Genomic DNA, 18013 nt, shown 5'->3' on the forward strand with positions numbered 1-18013 from the left:
ACGTTGTGTTACTGCGTTACTTAATCGTGATTTTGTTTGCGAGAGTGTCTCATGACAATGACGTACGAGCGTGTGACGCCCGTGGCAGCAACAGACGTGTGCAGATCAACAATGGATAATATGGAGTGCAGGAGAGAGTATGACCGTGCAGCGTTTAAAGCGTGGAAGTACTGACATTGCTTTGAGTTTGAGTCCCTAAAAAGCGACAAAAACATTAGCGTCCGCTGTACACTCTGCGTGGGAAGAAAACTTCTTTTTACAGCGAAAAATTAAACTTCAAATCTGAGCAAGCACCGAGCACGCTGCCATGGGAATGTGAAATTCACAGAGCAACCACCGGATCCCCCAACTGACATGACCGCTGCGGCACCAGGCAAACCTCCGCCTGCTCCACTCTTGCTAAACAGGTGAAAACAGATTTAAGAGCAAGTAACTAATTACTTTTGGAAAATAACTAATCAGTAAAGTATTGGGATTACTTTCTTGGAGAAGTAATCAGTAATTAGTAATGAATTACTGTTTTCAAGTAACTTGACCAGCACTGCTACTAAGTCACAGTGACTTTCTGAAAAAAAAGACAAATGTGAAAAATGAAGTACAACCTTATTGCTTCCATAGGAATGAGGGGGTAACTATCAGCCACATTATTACCTGATTATTAGCATGTGGAAACTTGGATAGAAGCAGAGACTTTAGCAGTTTGCTGCTCTGTAGCATTCAGGTGTCTGTTAACACAATGCCACAATCTTCCCAGGAGTGGATGTCCCAGCAAATTCAGGTCAAGGTCAGGGTCAGAGAAACTACCGACAGATTGTACAGACCTCAGTTAGCATGTTAAATGTAAAAGCTCATGACAGTACAGAAAGAAAACTGAAGGAACCTCAAGAGTTCTTCCACAATGTTCTTTGAAAAGAGGAGAATGAAGATGTTTGGCAACAAACAAACACAGTATATCAGCACAGACGCCTCATACCAGCTGTCAAGCACGGTGGTGGAGGGGTGATGATTTGGGGTTGTTTTGCAGCCACAGGACCTGGGCATCTTACAGTCATTGAGTCGACCAGAGTCACATGTGAGGCCGTGTGTAACCTCCTTATAGTAGTACATTAATATGCCTCTAGGTTAAAATTCAACATATAAGGAACAGTTAATTTTGTAGCTGTGTGGTTAGATAGGCTGAAACACATCGTGCTTTATTGGTACGGTCTGATCCAACTCGCTGCATGAAAACATCATTTCTCAAACTATCTCAATGTTATCTTAAACATGAATGCTGCACACACAGCACACACACCCTCAACAGGCTCCTGTAAATCCTTTCTTTCTATGAAGGTTGAATTTAATTGAACATTTGCTCTGGTCACAAGTCTGCATGAACCTTTCATGACACCTGGTCCACATTTGGCAACCAAATAAAAGTAATCACAATTCAGGGTGTGTTTATTTTCATTTATGTGCATCTCATAAGTGGATTACAAGAAGCTGTCACCCCTGAATTCCCAATAAAAAGTCAAACTTGCAGTTTCTGAGTTCGCCCATGTGTCCCTCACAACGCCCTGCCCTTCTTAGAATTCATTTAACCTTTTTTTTCTGCTTTTTTAATCCCAGTCTCTTCACCTATCAACCTTCCTTTATCTACAGTTTCCCCACACTGTGAACCATATGATCCAGAAAATGTGAAATAAGCCCTTTTTACTTTGATTTTTGTCTTCTTTGTCTTTTTTTTCTCCTTTGCGTCATCCTTACTGTTCATGAAGGGCAAAAGGAAGTCGAACAGTATAAAAATCTTTGAGAAACTCTGAATAATATTAAAGTTATCACAAGAAGAACCACTGGCTAAGCGCTTTCTCCCCTTGCAGGGAGATTGCTGCAGCAGCTTTTAGGGTTTGCGTCCTCTAACGGCACCTTTATGTTTAATACTTGTAAGAGTGGCGAGTTTAAAATTCTTTATGTAATGAATGTTTGTTAAAGCCTTGCCAGCCATCCAGCAGGGGTTATTGAACACATTCATTCTGAAGTCCTAAAGATCGTCCTACAATCCTTGAGTGAGACGTTGTGTGTTTCGGGGTAATGTAACAAACTGTGGAGCAAATGCAGTAAAGACATATGTGTGAGCTAATAAATGCGGCGCTGCTCGTCTCTTCTGTAGGTAGGAATCTGTTTAGCCGGACATGCTTTTGTTAGAGCAGATAATTGCGTTTTTTAATCGGTTCCTCACACTTTGACTCTGGTTTTGCTTTGCAAAGCAACTAAAACTGCTTAAACGCAAAATTCAGGTAGCCCGTGAGTACAGCATGGTACAAAGGTGACTTTACGATTAATTTCTATCTGGCACAAATTGTAATGTAATGTAATGTATGTGATGTATAAAAATGGCGTTGAGTGACTCTGCAAGCGGCTTCACACCATCCCATTTTCCTCTTTCTCTCCTTTCCTATTCGTTTTTATTTCCCCTGGTTATTTCGCCTCCATTGGCGTCTTGAAAAGTGATGAATCGGTTTCTTTTTGTCTTTTTTCTCTTTATTTCTTACTTTGACTGTCTAACCCAAAACAGTCAGAGAAGCTTTCCTTTATCGCTCTGATCCTTTATCCCCGTCCTTCACAATACCTCCCCTGTTTCTCCTGTTTCTCCTTTTCTCTCTCTGTTTCTTTCCCTTCTTTGTTGGTACAGAGCCATGACAGCAGCTGTGAGCCTTAAAGATTTTGAATATTGATGAATTCATCTTCTTGCATTTCCCACATGTTCTTTGTTCTCCCTCTCTCTAAGGTGATGCTGGCAGAGCGTAAAGGAACCGAGGACCTGTACGCTATAAAGATCCTGAAGAAGGACGTCGTGATCCAAGATGACGACGTAGAGTGCACCATGGTGGAGAAGAGAGTGCTAGCTTTATCTGGAAAGCCCCCTTTCTTAACGCAGCTGCACTCTACCTTCCAGACTATGGTGGGTGGGCCGACATGTTCCCACAGAATATATCTCACTGAGATATATTCATTTTATTTTATAGAAACTGAAAAGCTACCCTGTTTTAACTTGTCACTCCTTAAATTTAATTGGCACTTTCAGTCATCAATAAGAAGAGTAACTGTCATGTTCACCATTATGGATCTCACACGAGTAATGGACATTAATACCATTGCCGAAGCTGACACTTTTTTAGGTACACCTTGCACTCACCTTGAGAACTGCCTTCATTCTTCATGGCATAGATTCAACCGGGTCATGGAAACATTCCTCATTTATTCTGGTCCATGTTGACATGGCTGCATCACACATGTTAATCTCCCATCTCACCACAACTCACTGTTGCATTCAAGAAACCCTGATTTGAGCTTTGTGACACAGTGTGTTATCCTGAGGATGGTGCACTGTAGGCAAAAAGGGTGCTAAGTTGGTACTAAGGGGCCCACAGTGTGCCAAGAAATACTATTACCCCCCCATACAAGGCAGGAGGAATCTATGGTTTCATGTTGTTTATGCTAAATTCTGTCCTTCAACACTAATCAGACCAATGCTTTTCAAATATTTTTATCCAGTTTTGGTGAGATTGTGTGATTTGTATTCTCAGTTTCCTGTTCTTAACAGGAAACAACAAACACGCCACATTCAAAGTCACCTAAATCCCATTTCGCCCCCATTATGATGCTCAGTTTGGACTTCAGCAGGTCACCTTCACTGTGTTTACATGCCTGAGTGCATAGAGCTGCTGCCATGTGATTGGCTAACTGGATATTTGCATTAACAAGTAGTTGAACAGGTGTACCTTCTAAGGTGGTGGTCTGTGTATTTGGAAGGAATTTTAGACCCAGTTTCTCAAAATATAATTTATACTTTAACTTTATATTGTGTATTTTTTATTTATTAGTTTTGTTATTCAGTCTACATGGATTATATTAACCTTTTAGTGGAAAAATGTGGAGTTTTGGGGTTTTTTTAATATACCTGGTTACACATGCTATCAAACACAAGAACTACAACCTAAAAAACATCTGGAGTGACTGTTTACCTGTCGTCCCAAACAACAGCTGGAATGCACAGACTTGTGTCCATATACTGTATGTTACGTATTCTTCTGACATACATATAATGTGCATTAGTCTTAATGATGAGTCAGCAGGGGAGTAAATAGAGCTCTCCTGCTTCATTAACACTCATCTCTGCATTCTCACTGATTAGTGATGTGTTGTAAATGAATTTGAATGACAAAAGTAAATAAAACAGACCTGATACTCACACACACACCTACACACACACATTTATACAAACTTAACATGTGCATGTTAATCCTGCTCAGCACTAATTCTCTGACTGGAGGAGGGCTTTTGTACCTCAAATTCAGTTATTACATGCAGGTAGTTATTACAGTCATGCATGCACACATCCATACAGTAATATGGCGCCTATGCAGTGCATACGCAAATAGAGTTTAACCACACACACTCACACACACACGCAGATACTACAGGCTCGCACACAGAGCAAACAACTGCTCATAAGACTTATCAGGGAGTACAAGCTCTAACACTAAAAACTCCAGAACACACACACTCACACACACTAAATCCCTCCACATTTTCTCACTTACTGAAACTTATTGGCAATTTCTGTAGATAATGGAGGACTACAGGTCCCTAAATTGATGTCACTGTGTTCCCTCAGTTGAAGACTTATTGGATCCACCGACAACCCAATCACCACTTTTCTCCCCGTCCTCCTCACTTCCTCTGTCATATTTTCTGCATCTCTCCTCTGATCTTCTCTCAATTCACGCACCAAACTCACAGCAGTCCCTTCCACCTCCACAGTATTTTACGCTCCTTTGACCTCTCATCCACTTTTATTAACGTGCACTTTGTGACCCGTCTTTCTCTGCTTGCCCTTCTACGCCCCCTCCACAGGACCGTTTGTATTTTGTCATGGAGTACATAAACGGCGGAGATCTCATGTATCAGATACAGCAGGTCGGCAAGTTCAAAGAACCTCACGCTGTGTGAGTACACAGACACACACACAAACACACGCAGAGAAAATCAGAGCCCCGTGAAAGCAGGTGCTTCACACTTTAGTAATACCTGTTTAAATCGTGGTGAATAAGCCATCATCAGTTTGACTGGTGATGGATGAGCAATCCCAGCAGAGCCCGGAGGTGAAATATGTTGTTTGCCCCCAATGCAGCTTGCTGCTCTGAAGAGCTTCAAAGAAATGAAGGTAATCCAGCAGCTCCTGAGAGTTTTCAGTGCATGGCGCAGTACCTCCAGAACTGCAGAATATAATTATGGTGGCTGGCGAGATCACTGGTGTCAAGCCCAACCAGCAGGCTGACACATTTGACAAGCGGGGCTGTCGGTGTAGAGCGAGAGCCGTGGAGGAGTTAGCCCTTCATGTAATTCATAGAGAATTAAAGTTTCTTCCCTGTGGCTGAAGGTTTAGACTGCAGAGGGGGCAAGTCGAAGTACACAAGGAACTCTTTTAACTAAGGCCATCAGCTTGTTCGCTCTCTTTTTTTATTAAACAGGAAATCCTTCTCCATGGATGATTAAGTTGTTCTGAACTTCAGTGTTGCAGTGTCTTTTTGTATATTGTGAGCCTCTGTATTTACTCTTTAATGCTGCTGCTCATCATTCTGAGCACAGAAAGAAGATCTAATTAGCTCCAAACGGGCTCTGCACAGTTTTCACAACCAAATTACTCTTGATGTCTTTAAAATGCGCTTTTTAAACGCAGAGAGCGCACGCACGCCCGCGCAAGCGTGGCCGACTGTGCGGTCAGTCCGTACAGACCTCTGCCGCTGATCTTATCAGCTGCTCGCTGGCCTTGAAGAGACAGGAGTGACCTTTACTCTGACACGCGCATACACGCACACAAATGATCTGTTTTCCTGCTGTCCTTTTTCTCTGCCTCTGTCTAATTGCCGTTGTTGTTGCCGTTTGTGTTTTGTGTGTGTGTGCAGATTCTACGCTGCAGAGATAGCGATTGGTCTGTTTTTCCTACATCAAAAGGGCATCATCTACAGGTAACATCCGTAACACAACCTACTAAATGCAGAACATTAACCAAATATAGCTGAGCTCAAACAGTAGTACGTACATGAAATAGTGCAAATGAAATGCGATTTGGCGGTACATAAATAAAACTGAATTGAACTGAATGAATTACTGCCATTTGCCAAATATACTCTTATACAATATGAAAGTTTCAGAGTGAATTTGTGACTTGTCAGTAAAGTAAAGCTTCTTTCAGCAAAGTATTAGCAGCTAGAATAATTTAAATGAACCTGTTGTGCTCATTTCCAGCACTGTTGTGTTCTTCTTGGACTACTAGAGCAGTTTTGTATGACTGGCAGTTCAAAATAATCTTAATTTGTTACAACGATGTCAATTTGATCACTACTGGTGTATTGCTACAAGCCAAAGGTGAATGTGAGCTATTCAGTACTATATATGTTTTTGTATAAGGTACTTCACAAATCAAAAAGAAATGAGATACAATGTAAATTTAACCTTTCTTCACATCTAACACATTGTTTGGACTAACGCAGGCATTCACTTTAACATGAGCTGTAAGTTGAACATAATGCAGATCCATCTGTAGTGCTCAGAAAGGGTTGTACAGTCAAACTGATGCAGTCTCAATAGCTGAGGATCACATTTCCCAAAGCTTTTGAGCCTCTAAATTGAATTTTAATACAGATGTTTTGCTGTTTCGAGTATTGATGCCAAGTTGATTAGTCTGTTGTTCCTTTTTGACTTTGCTTCACCCTCTCACAGAGATCTGAAGCTGGACAATGTAATGCTGGACTGTGAGGGCCACATTAAAATCGCAGACTTTGGCATGTGTAAAGAGAATATGAATGATGGAGTCACAACCAAGACCTTCTGTGGCACACCGGATTACATTGCTCCTGAGGTAAAGTGTGTGTGAGAGTGATGGTGGTTGCCTCGGTTTTATTGATCTCTCACTGTTCTCCTGCAGTAGCTACACAGCTCCAAAAGAGGCTAAATAAAACTTTTATTTTGGAAAAAACTTTGCTTTCTTGCAGACAACTAGAAGAGAATACTCTTGTGTTTGTGTGTATGTAGCTGGAGCCATGCTTCACTTATTAACAGTACTTTGTTTCTAACAGGAGCACGCTCTAAAGCTCACTAAAATACTACATTAAATTTGTCTAATTTGTTAAAATACCCAAAGCTGAAAATGACAAATTTCAGCTTTGCACTGGTTTTTGTGCCAGACTATTTCTTGGCCAGAGGCAGGGATTTCCTCAAGTCTTGCCGTCTTTTTATGTAACACTCAGCAGGAACGCCAACGAGCATCTCCCCATGAAAATAAACTCTCCCTTAAAGTGTCGGTGGTAGTTTGGTGGTTCTATTAGCTGGAATACATAAAGAGACTTTAATTGCATTTCAGCCTCACTATCAGTTTGCTCTCATGTCAGTCAGTCAGCCCATTTAAACTAAACTTCCCTCAAGATTAACTGACTGTGTAGGTATTATATTTGGGAACATTATTACCTCCTGGATTCACACAATAAAAAGGCCTTTCAGTAAATTTACACCAAAAATGCACACTAAGCTTTTTTATTTTTCAGTTTTGTATTTTATCGTTTCAAAATCCTCTAACAGCACTCTGCTAAAGGCCAAAAGCTCAAACAAGCACCAAACCATGAAGCAAATAGTTCTACCTCTGTGAACTTGGTAAGTCAGTTGCAGGTGTGGTGCACACGTCTTACTTTTGATCCATAAAACTCATAAAGCTCATCTTGCACGTGAAGCAGGTGTTTTTCTAATTGATTTTTTTCTTATACAAAATAAATGTGGTGCACAAAAGTCTTTCACAAAATATTATCTGCAGTGTTCTCTACAGTCCACAAAATGCCTGTACTGGTTTGAAAAAAATATGCCGCTCTGCCCCTTAAGTGCTCGTTAAGCTTTGTTAAGTATCGGCAGTCGCCCTGTGGGGACGCGTACTGTACTTGTATTACAAATAAGAAAAAGTTTAATTTTAAGCACTTTTAAAAAATACAGCAGCTGTTGTACAAAATGGGTAAAATACATAAAAACAATGAAGAAAGAGCATAAATAAATAAAGCTGCACAAACACAAAGGGATCAGAACTTAAAAGTAGATTTCAAAGCATCTAAAAGCAGATGTGAAGGGCCAAACCTGATCTGCTTTGGGTTTTAGTAGTTTAATTTTGAGTATTTGCCCAGCAGACCTCAGTAACCTAGTGGGAGTGTGCAAAGTCAAAAGATCAGAGAGGTCAACCCAACCCAGTGCGATGCTTTCAAAACAAACAATAAAATCTTACAATGATTTCTAAACCTGACTCACTGGCAGCCGGTTTAGGGGGAGCCAGTATGGGTGATATGTGGTCTCCCAGTTAATAGCCAATAACGCTTGATGGAAATAACGACTTATCACTGTTGACTTGGCTTCCTGTGGCTCTGGAGGTCGAGGGGGTTGTGTGCTAATTTGAAGGTGGGTGGTTCAACCGCTGGCACCTCAAACCTGTACGCTGAAGTATCCTTGGGCAAGATACTGAGTCCGAGCCGCCTCTAATGCAGCACCAGTGTTATAATGTGAATGAGGCTTGTAGTAGAAAAACACTTTGAGTAGAAAAGTGACCAGTAAAGGTGCTATTTCTACTGATAATAATAATAAAGATATATCTTCAAAAACTATATTTGGCTCCTGCAGTAGTTCCAGTAATTATAAAAAAGAATAATGGAAGATTTTTGTTTCTTGACGTTTCCAGCTGAAGCTGACTTTTGGGATGTTTTTTTTTTTGACTGGAGCTATTGTTTAACAGATAGGATCATTTTCTTTAATGCTGACTAACTTTGTATCATAGACTGAAGCGATGACTGCAGCATTTCTGAACAATGTGTCTCCTATGCTCAGATTATAGCCTACCAGCCTTACGGGAAATCTGTGGACTGGTGGGCCTTTGGCGTCTTGCTCTACGAGATGCTGGCTGGACAGGTTGGTCTGTGTGTGTGTTCCTGTGTCTGTGTGTGCGTGTGAGTGGATAATTGCACAAAGGATTTATTAATCTTGGTTAAGGAAAAAAAGAAATAACACCATCTTTGGATCCACATGAATGTGTGATTCACGCTCCTTTCAGAGCAGCGTTTTGTATTCACGGCTGAGTGTGAATAAAAACAAACACTCCTGATCTCAGCCTTTAAAATGTGACACTGTGTAATGAAAGGTTAGCTATTAAATTATATGCTATAATGAGATTTTCTCTCGTGGCATTAATAGTTGTTAAGATGTGACATTTTGAAATTCTGAATATTTCATTTAGAGGCCTGCAGCTTTTAGATTCTTGGGAGAAAAAAAAAGCTTTTAATGAATGAATTCAAGTATCCTCTATTTGTCCTGTGCTGCCTTCTGCTTCTCCTCGCTCATCTCTCTCCTCTCCTCTCAAGCCTCCATTTGACGGAGAGGATGAAGATGAGTTATTTCAGTCAATCATGGAGCACCACGTCTCCTATCCCAAGTCAATGTCCAAGGAGGCTGTCGCTATCTGTAAAGGGGTGAGTGTACAAAAACACACACGCACACAGCACGCTTTAAGCCGCGAGTCCTTGCCCGTCTCTCAAGCTCAACCTCGCTCCCTCCTCGCAAACTCACTCTCCCGCTTTCTGTCTCGCTTCCCCTCTCCTCCTGACACTCTTCCCTCTTGAACACAAACATGCCGAAGAGAGAACGAGGAAGGGATTAAATCCGCTTGAGGAAAGGATGCGGGAAGAGGGAGGAGGGTGAAAGGAGGAAAAGAAGGAGACATCAAAATTATCTGCATAATTAAAGCCATTGTGGTGGAACATTTATTTGGAGCGAAACAACATTGTTCCCCTCTCGCTATCTTCCCCGCTTCCATCTCGCCCGCCGTCTCTGTCGTAGCGCTGTCCTCGTCCATCCTTCCCCTCGCGTTCTGCAGTGTCCATTGTCAAGCTATTGTTGTGCCTTTTTTTTTTCATTGTGCATCCCCTCTATCTCTTTATCACACACACATACAAACACATTAGATGGCTCTAATAGCTTAAGCCTGTGCAGTTGGCTGTAGACACTCCTTTTCAGAATACACTGGCCAGGACTGATTGCTGCACTCGGATTATTTGTGTTTTGGGGACATACAGTTTGTCTCACACACCCTTTGTCACATACCAAAAAACTGGAGAGAGAAAAAAATATGCATAAAATATATTTTATCATTTCATTTTAAAAGTCTTTGGCTTTTCAAGTTCTGCAGTACCCACAGAAAGCACCTACACATTAACATCGGCGTGTAGCGCGAGCGTGGATGAGGACACACACACATTTGTTTCATCATGACCTGAGTCATACATCCTCCTACTAAATTTAAAGGCAAAGGCATTCATAGGTAAATTACTGACAAGTACGTTCAGTGCAATTCAAACGCCCACACGGGCTGTGTTATGTATTAGTGATGATTACCGGGTTGTAGTGCTGCAACAGTGCATCTTCAGTGGAGCATGAAAGCTCGCCTCCGTCCACCCCCAGAGCTCCCTCTGCACCCTGCTAGGACTGCCTGAGTTAACTCAGTGTGTGTGTGTGTGTGTGTGTGTGTGTGTGTGTGTGTGTGTGTGTGTGTGTGTGTGTGTGTGTGTGTGTGTGTGTGTGAGAGAGAGACTCGGTGTGTATGTGAAGACAACATGAAGGCTTCATTTTAAATGCTACAAGATAATTCCATTATTCTGTTCATAAAGTGGATTTTTTCAGTGCTTCGCTATGATGTTGATGCATTCTGTCTAATGCTGGACGCTACCTTAAATAGCCTGTTGTTGTAATGGGAAAATTACCACAGTTCAAGTAATCATTTTTAACAGAAGGTGATCATTTCTTGACAAAAAATGAGCAATCTGCTCTGCAGATTGAGAAGTAGTCGGATTAAAAGCAAGCATACTGATTGTAGTGTATCTGACTCTCATCTGTTTTTTAGTTTGTGTGAACAGAGATGCAGGTCTCTCTGCCTCACCGCCTTCAAAACAGAGGGCTGAATGTCTTAGACTTCAAATAATTGAAAATAACTAAGTCCAAGCCAGCCAAACAAAAGCCACACTGCACGCCTCCGATCCATTATCAGATGATTAGCGCACTTTCAGGTATTAAAAGTCCAACTCTGCTGAAGTTGCTGCACGATTTCACAGCATCTCAGTAATCTGAGTTCAAACAAGAAGTAAATAGTTTAATTCTTGCCAGCATGCAGTGTTTTAATAGGCTTGTGTATTCAGATCGAATGCTTAAAGATTGTGTGTGTGAGGGGAGGTGGAGAGGGTTAGGACATGTGTGGAGAGGGAGTGATCATTTCCACTCCCCTGCTTCCACCCTATCAAGCATCCATATTTTATAGCCAGCAATGGGCGACCCGCACACAAACACACACACATACTCACACAGGCTGCTGTTACAGTGTGTTTTGTAGCGCTGCAGTGTTAGGTACATGATTTGTTCAACTTCATTTGATTCTACAGCAAAGAGTAATTGCTCAGATGTGTCCTCACAAAAGCGAACGCAGGTGCACACAAAAGCACAAAAGTGTTTTCTGCCACTGTTCTCTTTCTGCGCTAACCACAGGAAGCTTTGTGAATGAAATCTCTGGGCCTCATGAGGACAGTCGCAAGTATGAAGTTTAAGTTTATTCATTCATCCATTTTCTTCCACTTATCCAATTCAGGGCTGCAGGGGGGCGCTGGAGCCTATCCCAGCTGCCATAACACAAAGAGACAGACAACCATTCACACTCAGATTCACACCTGTGGGCAATTTAGAATCACCGTTTAATGTAACCCCACTAGCTGCATGTCTTTGGATTGTGGGAGGAAGCAGGAGTACCCGGAGAAAACCCACACAGTGTTGGGACAGTGGCAGGGGGAGTTTGACTGGGGCGGTACACCTGTCAAACAGCGGTCCTGAGATCAGAGAGGACAGAAACTTCCCGTGGAGCAGACGGGCAAATGAAAAGCAGGGCCTCATGATCCGTCTGAGTTTTGGGGTTTTAAGTAGGAGGCGTCAGAAATGGTACCACAGTGATAACTGGCCTGTGGCAGCCAAGAGTTCATAGTTATGTCAGCCTTGGTGGCACCAAGAACCTCCAACCTGGGAGCACCTGGCCAGTCTCCCTGGAGCTGTCTCAGCTCTCTCTTCTCTCCATCCATCCAGCACTGTGTTATTTGTTTGTTTGGCCTGGTTATTTTTGGTTTTACACCATACAACATTATGCATCCTTAACATTCAATCCCCCATCCAAATACTGACACATTGATAACACTCATTAGCACACCTCATGAAATATTATGGTTTTTAACCCCATTCAGTTAATAAATTGTTTGTCATGGCCCTCGAGCCAGACTGTGACACTACTGATGATGTGTTGCTGCAATAGCAATCCTGCTCCGTATGAGAGGTACCGCGGGTTGGTGTATGTGTTTGGTGTGAAGCTACCCTCTGAAGGGTTATTACCGAACGCCTCTAAGTCAGAATCCTGCCTAGATGCATTGATATTGCAGCGCTGTGGATCTTCAGTTGATCTCAGTCTCAGATGGCCCATCTCCAACATTGCAATCATGTAAATGATTTCCATCTGCATGGGATGGGTCCCTTCTGTGCTTACATGGAAAGCCAGAGGCAGGGAGAGCATCAGCAAGGCCCTCCATGCAGAAAAAATGGAGGCATCAGTGAGAACAGAAATGATACCAAGTCAAATACAGCATGAAAAGGAGCTGGGGTGGAGGTGGGTTGCAAAGTGGCTTGCGTGTATTCATTAACTGTTGGCGGGCTAAAGAAGTTAGCCTGCCAACACACATACATAGAGCCCGCTCTATGTAAGTTTTACTAATTGGATGCATACAAATGTATTCATAGAAATGAAGCCAGCTGTACTCTGAGATATTTGTGGAAACTTAAAACATTGGTGACTTATTGGGTTAAAACTGGAAGCATACCCTTTAAAATAAAAACTGCAGAGGTATTGTAGGCAGATAACTTTATTCCTGTTGATCTATGAGAGTTTCAGGTATTTAATCAAATCCAAGGGAATTTACATTATACATTGACAGTATGTCAGACTAGTGTTTGCCAGATGGTAATTGCAGCCCATTAGTATAGAGATGAGGGAAATCCTGTCATTTTCACATATGCCATTATTATTCGCAGTCAGTGGCCCAATTTTAGTTTGGCTGCTATGTGGTCGACTGAATACGATGCTCTGTCTTTCTCCTGATCAGTGAAAAAGGGTTCATTCATATTCACTGCAGTATTTCTTTACAGAAAACTAGCTGCTGTGCCTGCACCTTCTGTTCAAAGGTGACAAGTTTGGGGTTTTACTTTTAAAATAAAGTCATTAAAGGGATTTTAATCTACTGTAGGGCAGCTGTGTTTTTAAATGTGCCTTAAAACTGTTGCTACATGCCTGACAAGAGTCAGATTATAACACACTGATGTACAAATAACTGAAAAATGTGATTCTTCAGGTCTTTGACACTGTCCAGCTGTCCAGTCTGTGTCTGTTCATTCAGCCTATGACAGCAGGGTTAGGCTCCAGCGCCCGGTGACCCCAAACCAATGGCCATAGCATCTGAATCAACTCACTTTCATACAAATCAGACTGCTCCCAGCATTAGTAGTCAAGTACACCTGTACATATATATATATATATCGCTATGCCTGTTACTTTAGACGTGTGTGTATGTGGTAGAGAAAGTGGACTTGTGTGCGCCCATGCATTATGAGCTGCCAATGTGTTTCATGCAGATTCATGCGCATGTGCAAGCAGTGCAAGATTGACTGACCCCTGGAAAATGTTATTCTAGCTGTAATGTAATGAGTTATGACTGCTGCTCCTGAGGGAGGCACACCCTACCTACACACACACTCACTGTAGCATCACTCCCCCATGGAGGTTTTGTGTGGACAGACATTATAAACGGTCTTTAATTACGCCTGCGGATGACTACTGTGGCAAAAGAGGAAAGAAAGACAACAGTTATTCATTTGTCTGCAGGCTGTTACTTGGTGGCTTGTATTTGCTCCCCAGGGAGAGGCATGCAAGATGACAGTAAAATAGAAGGATGGTTAAAATTAAGGATTAAGAAACTCTAATAACTATAATGAGCTTGTTCATAAACAGCAATGAAAGTGGAAGAATTGTGGTTTAAACCCAGGGCAGGAATCAGGAATAAATGAGATGAAACTTTAATGATTCCAAAGGGGAAATTTGGGGCACTGGAGCAGCACACTGTTGAGCACAGATCAGATTTAGACTCCTCTTGCAGGTTAGTAATATGGCTCCTGCTTACTTTATGTAACTCTGTGTACACATGAAAATAAAAAGTTGTAAAATCATGAGTTTCCTGAAGTGTAGTTTCCTGTAGTGGTGCAGATCATTTGTAACTTGGAAACGGTTAACACTTAAAACAACATTTTTCCTTTGGCAAAGACGAAATGACTAAACAGCTCGTTTAACTTTTTGGCAACACCAGAAGCATTGCTCCAGGGCTTGTAATGTTAGCTGTCGGATCACTATATCATTTTGATCCACACTAAAATATCTCAACAGCTCTTCAGTGGATTGCAGTGAAGTGTTTTGCAGACATTATGAGTTCTTGTATTCTAAATTGCATTTAGACTAATGATCCACAACACCAATATAAAAGATTAGCATAGTCTAAAAGCATCACCCATTGGTTTTTGAAGCCTGGAGTCCTAGCTGCAGGATTATGACTGAACACCTCTAAGTCAGAATCCTTCCTACATGCACTGATGCCATATTAGCAGGCCCATGACTGGACTGGTCATCATCTTTGTGATTACTTTGGTCACCAGTACTTTGTATGAAAGACGGTAACTTTTCTGCAAACACTTACCACCTACTCACCAAGCAGTAGTGAAAAAGTGAAAAGTGTGACACACACCGTGAACAAAGTAAACCCTTTCAAAACACGGTGGTTCCAGCAGTAAGGCGCAGTTTCATTAGCAGATGGCGAGTAGTTTGACGTCAGTGATCTGCCATGGACCAAAGCAATCACAACCCACATAGCAGACAGGTCTGGCCCGGATCTGGTGTCAAGCCGGCTCTGCTGGCTGACTTCTGGCATGGTAAGTGGTATGTCATCCAGATATGGGCCAGGCCTGGCAATGATGGCACTGTTTATGTGATGGCATGCCACATCTGGCCCGACTGTAGTTTGGTTTATGTGGCCCAGACTCATAGAAAACAGGTCTTCCCCGAATCCAGCATCAAGTTGGTACTTCTGACTGGTGTCATGGCAGGGTGTATGTCAACCAGATGTGGGCCAGGTCTGGCAATGATGCCACTATTTATGTTCTTATTTTCCTATTTTAGTTAGAAGACCCAAGTGCCATGTTGCAATACTATACAGCTATGGTAGCCAACGTTTCAAATGCAGGTTTGACAGGTTTGTGAGTGTACACTTTATCCAAAACCTAGTGAGGGTTTACTCATGTTTGCCACTGGGTGGCTGTAGCTCAGGAGGTAGAGCAGGTCGCCTACTGATCGGAAGGTTAGTGGTTCAATCCTTGGCTCCTCCAGTCTGCATGTCAAGAGTATGAATGTAGTTAGGAAGCATTCAGTTTAGAGAAAGTGTGTGTGAATGTGGCATGATGTATAGAGCACTTTGAGTGCGGGAGAGTAGAAAAGTGCTATATAAGAATCAGTCAGCCCTTCACAGTCTGAAGAGTTTTGTCATGTTACTTTTGCATTATTATGTTCCGGCACATTGTTATTACATGGCTTCATTAACCCATATGGAAAAGATATATATAAATCTTATAAAGTTTGTATCTGTCTTGTGTGAAACTTATATGAAAAGCATACAAGAGTGAAAACAGATATAATATCCCTTGAAAAATCATATAAATGAAACTTGTATGTTTTGGATACTTCCTAAAACAATATATGAAAGTAATGAGAAAGTGGCCACTTTCATGAGTAAATCATATAAGCTTTATATGATTCACTATATGAAGTAGGCCACATCTTATGTAAGTCTTTTATAAGTTTTTACTATTTCTTTTCCATATGGGAAGGTACACATTAGGCTGACATCTGGGGCCAGACATGAAACTGTTCTGGGCCAGCACAGGACCACTGGTGTGTCTGCAACTGGCCTTGTGCTGGCCCATGTGTGGGCCACCTCTGGCAAACCAGATCTGGGCCACCAAAGGGCCGTCATTCTTTGCAGTATGTGGACCATGTGTAAGCACATTGTGTGGGGCATACCAATTTTGCTATGTGGGAAGGAGGTTTTTGGTGAAGAACCCTCTTTTAGACTGATTTCACCTACGCTGCAGCCGGCAACTTAAACCAACCAATCAGGGACCACACATTTTTCATTAGTTATCAAAAGTTGCCAGGGGGACGGCAACTTGTCTCTTGGCCTTGACTGATGCCTTTATTTTCTCAGTTATAGCTTGAATCTAGTGCCAGTTAGCACTTACAACGCACTGTTCTCTGAAACTATGACGGTGAGCGTGGTAAGCATCATATTTGCTAAACATCAATATGTTAGTATTGTAAATGTAAGGTTTACTTCACAGCACAGATGCATGAAAATGCAGCCTCACAGAGCTGCTAATGTGGCTACTAGCTTTATTGTATTGTCAAGACTACCAGAAAGGTAGAAAGATGAATAAACATTCACTTTAAAAGAAATTTAAAAAAAATTCACAAGGTGGACACACAGTAATCCTTTCTCTTCTCCTTGTCTGCACAGCTGATGACAAAGCATCCAGCAAAACGCCTGGGCTGTGGTCCAGAGGGGGAGAGAGACATCAGAGAGCACAGCTTCTTCCGCTACATGGACTGGGAGAAACTGGAGAACAAGGAGGTGCAACCACCCTTCAAACCGAGAGCTGTAAGTCCGTCCCCGCCGAACCCGACATGACCACAGATAAGCATGTGCAAGTCACAAGTCACACAATAATAAGTCCACAAAATACTCTTCGACCGGAGTAGAGACGTGGAGTTTAATTCATTAGAGGTTAAACTCATAATAAAAACTCTCTCTTCTCTTCTTTTATTCTAATTTCCTTCCTATTTTCTTTCAACAACTACCTTTCTCTTGGCTTACTCATCTTTTCACTATCAATGTGATGTTTCTGTCTCTTTCCTTTCCTTTAATTTGGGACAATGCACACAGGTAAGTCTCGAAATGATGCTCATGATGTTGACAGTGATGCTGAAGGATGTGTGGCGATGAGGGCAGCGTCGGTGATGATAACAATGCCAGGGATGTTGATGGAGAAAACGCTAAAAGAGACTCAGTGATGAAAAGATACTGGACATTGACTGCACTTTTGGATGCACATGCACAAAATTGGCAGCTGAAGTTTGGTGCCATTGAAATAAAGGAGCTTTGGGTTTCTCTGAGGTTAGCCTGAGTTTAGACTAAACCTCCAGGGGATAATAAGTCCGTACAGACGAAATGTGTTTGTTTTGTTTGTTGTTAGACTTCTTTTTTTTTTTAATTTACGACAAAACAAGTTTGATCATGAGCCGAGTCAGAATGATGTCATCTAATACTCACACGCACACAAACCCGGCCACGCAGCCTGAGGCCACGGTGCTGCTAAAGAGTTTTTCAGAGTTGAGCTTTTCCTGCAGCCTGCGGTGTGTGTGCATGCGTGTGTGTTGGACCAGTAATGCTGCAGTGTGTCTCTTTATTCAGGACATGTGTACGTGTGGTAGAGGTCTCCATTAGGATCTGGCTTTTATTTTTTAAGACTTAGATGTGTTTCTGCAGAGTCATACCGTCTGTTGTCTGATCTCTTCTCCTCGCTACTTTTTCTCCCCTTCTCTTCATCTCTCTCTTTGTTCTGTTTGATCTCGTCTCTCCAACATCTTGTATCTTTCTCACCCCTGCCCCGTCACTTGCTATTTTCTCTCTTACTGCGTTTGAGTGGCGATAATAAATAGGTTTGGAACTACTGCGTTTACGCCACATCAAAGTTTAGTTCGCTTTAGCTTCTGAAG

At 42.0% G+C, this 18013-nt stretch overlaps 1 protein-coding gene across 2 annotated transcripts in view; it reads left to right on the plus strand.

Moving 5' to 3' along the window:
- The window catches only part of prkcbb (protein kinase C, beta b), a 99030-nt gene that overhangs the window by 61548 nt on the left and 19469 nt on the right, over positions 1 to 18013 (plus strand). For both annotated transcript variants that reach the window (XM_039611298.1, XM_031728520.2), the window contains exons 10-16: positions 2768 to 2941; positions 4897 to 4988; positions 5949 to 6011; positions 6766 to 6904; positions 8899 to 8979; positions 9429 to 9536; positions 16755 to 16895. In XM_039611298.1, coding sequence (XP_039467232.1) covers positions 2768 to 2941; positions 4897 to 4988; positions 5949 to 6011; positions 6766 to 6904; positions 8899 to 8979; positions 9429 to 9536; positions 16755 to 16895 — 798 coding nt within the window. The remainder of the gene's footprint in view (positions 1 to 2767; positions 2942 to 4896; positions 4989 to 5948; positions 6012 to 6765; positions 6905 to 8898; positions 8980 to 9428; positions 9537 to 16754; positions 16896 to 18013) is intronic.

Source organism: Oreochromis aureus, linkage group 4 (genome assembly GCF_013358895.1).
Source record: "Oreochromis aureus strain Israel breed Guangdong linkage group 4, ZZ_aureus, whole genome shotgun sequence".
NCBI classification, from domain to species: domain Eukaryota; kingdom Metazoa; phylum Chordata; class Actinopteri; order Cichliformes; family Cichlidae; genus Oreochromis; species Oreochromis aureus.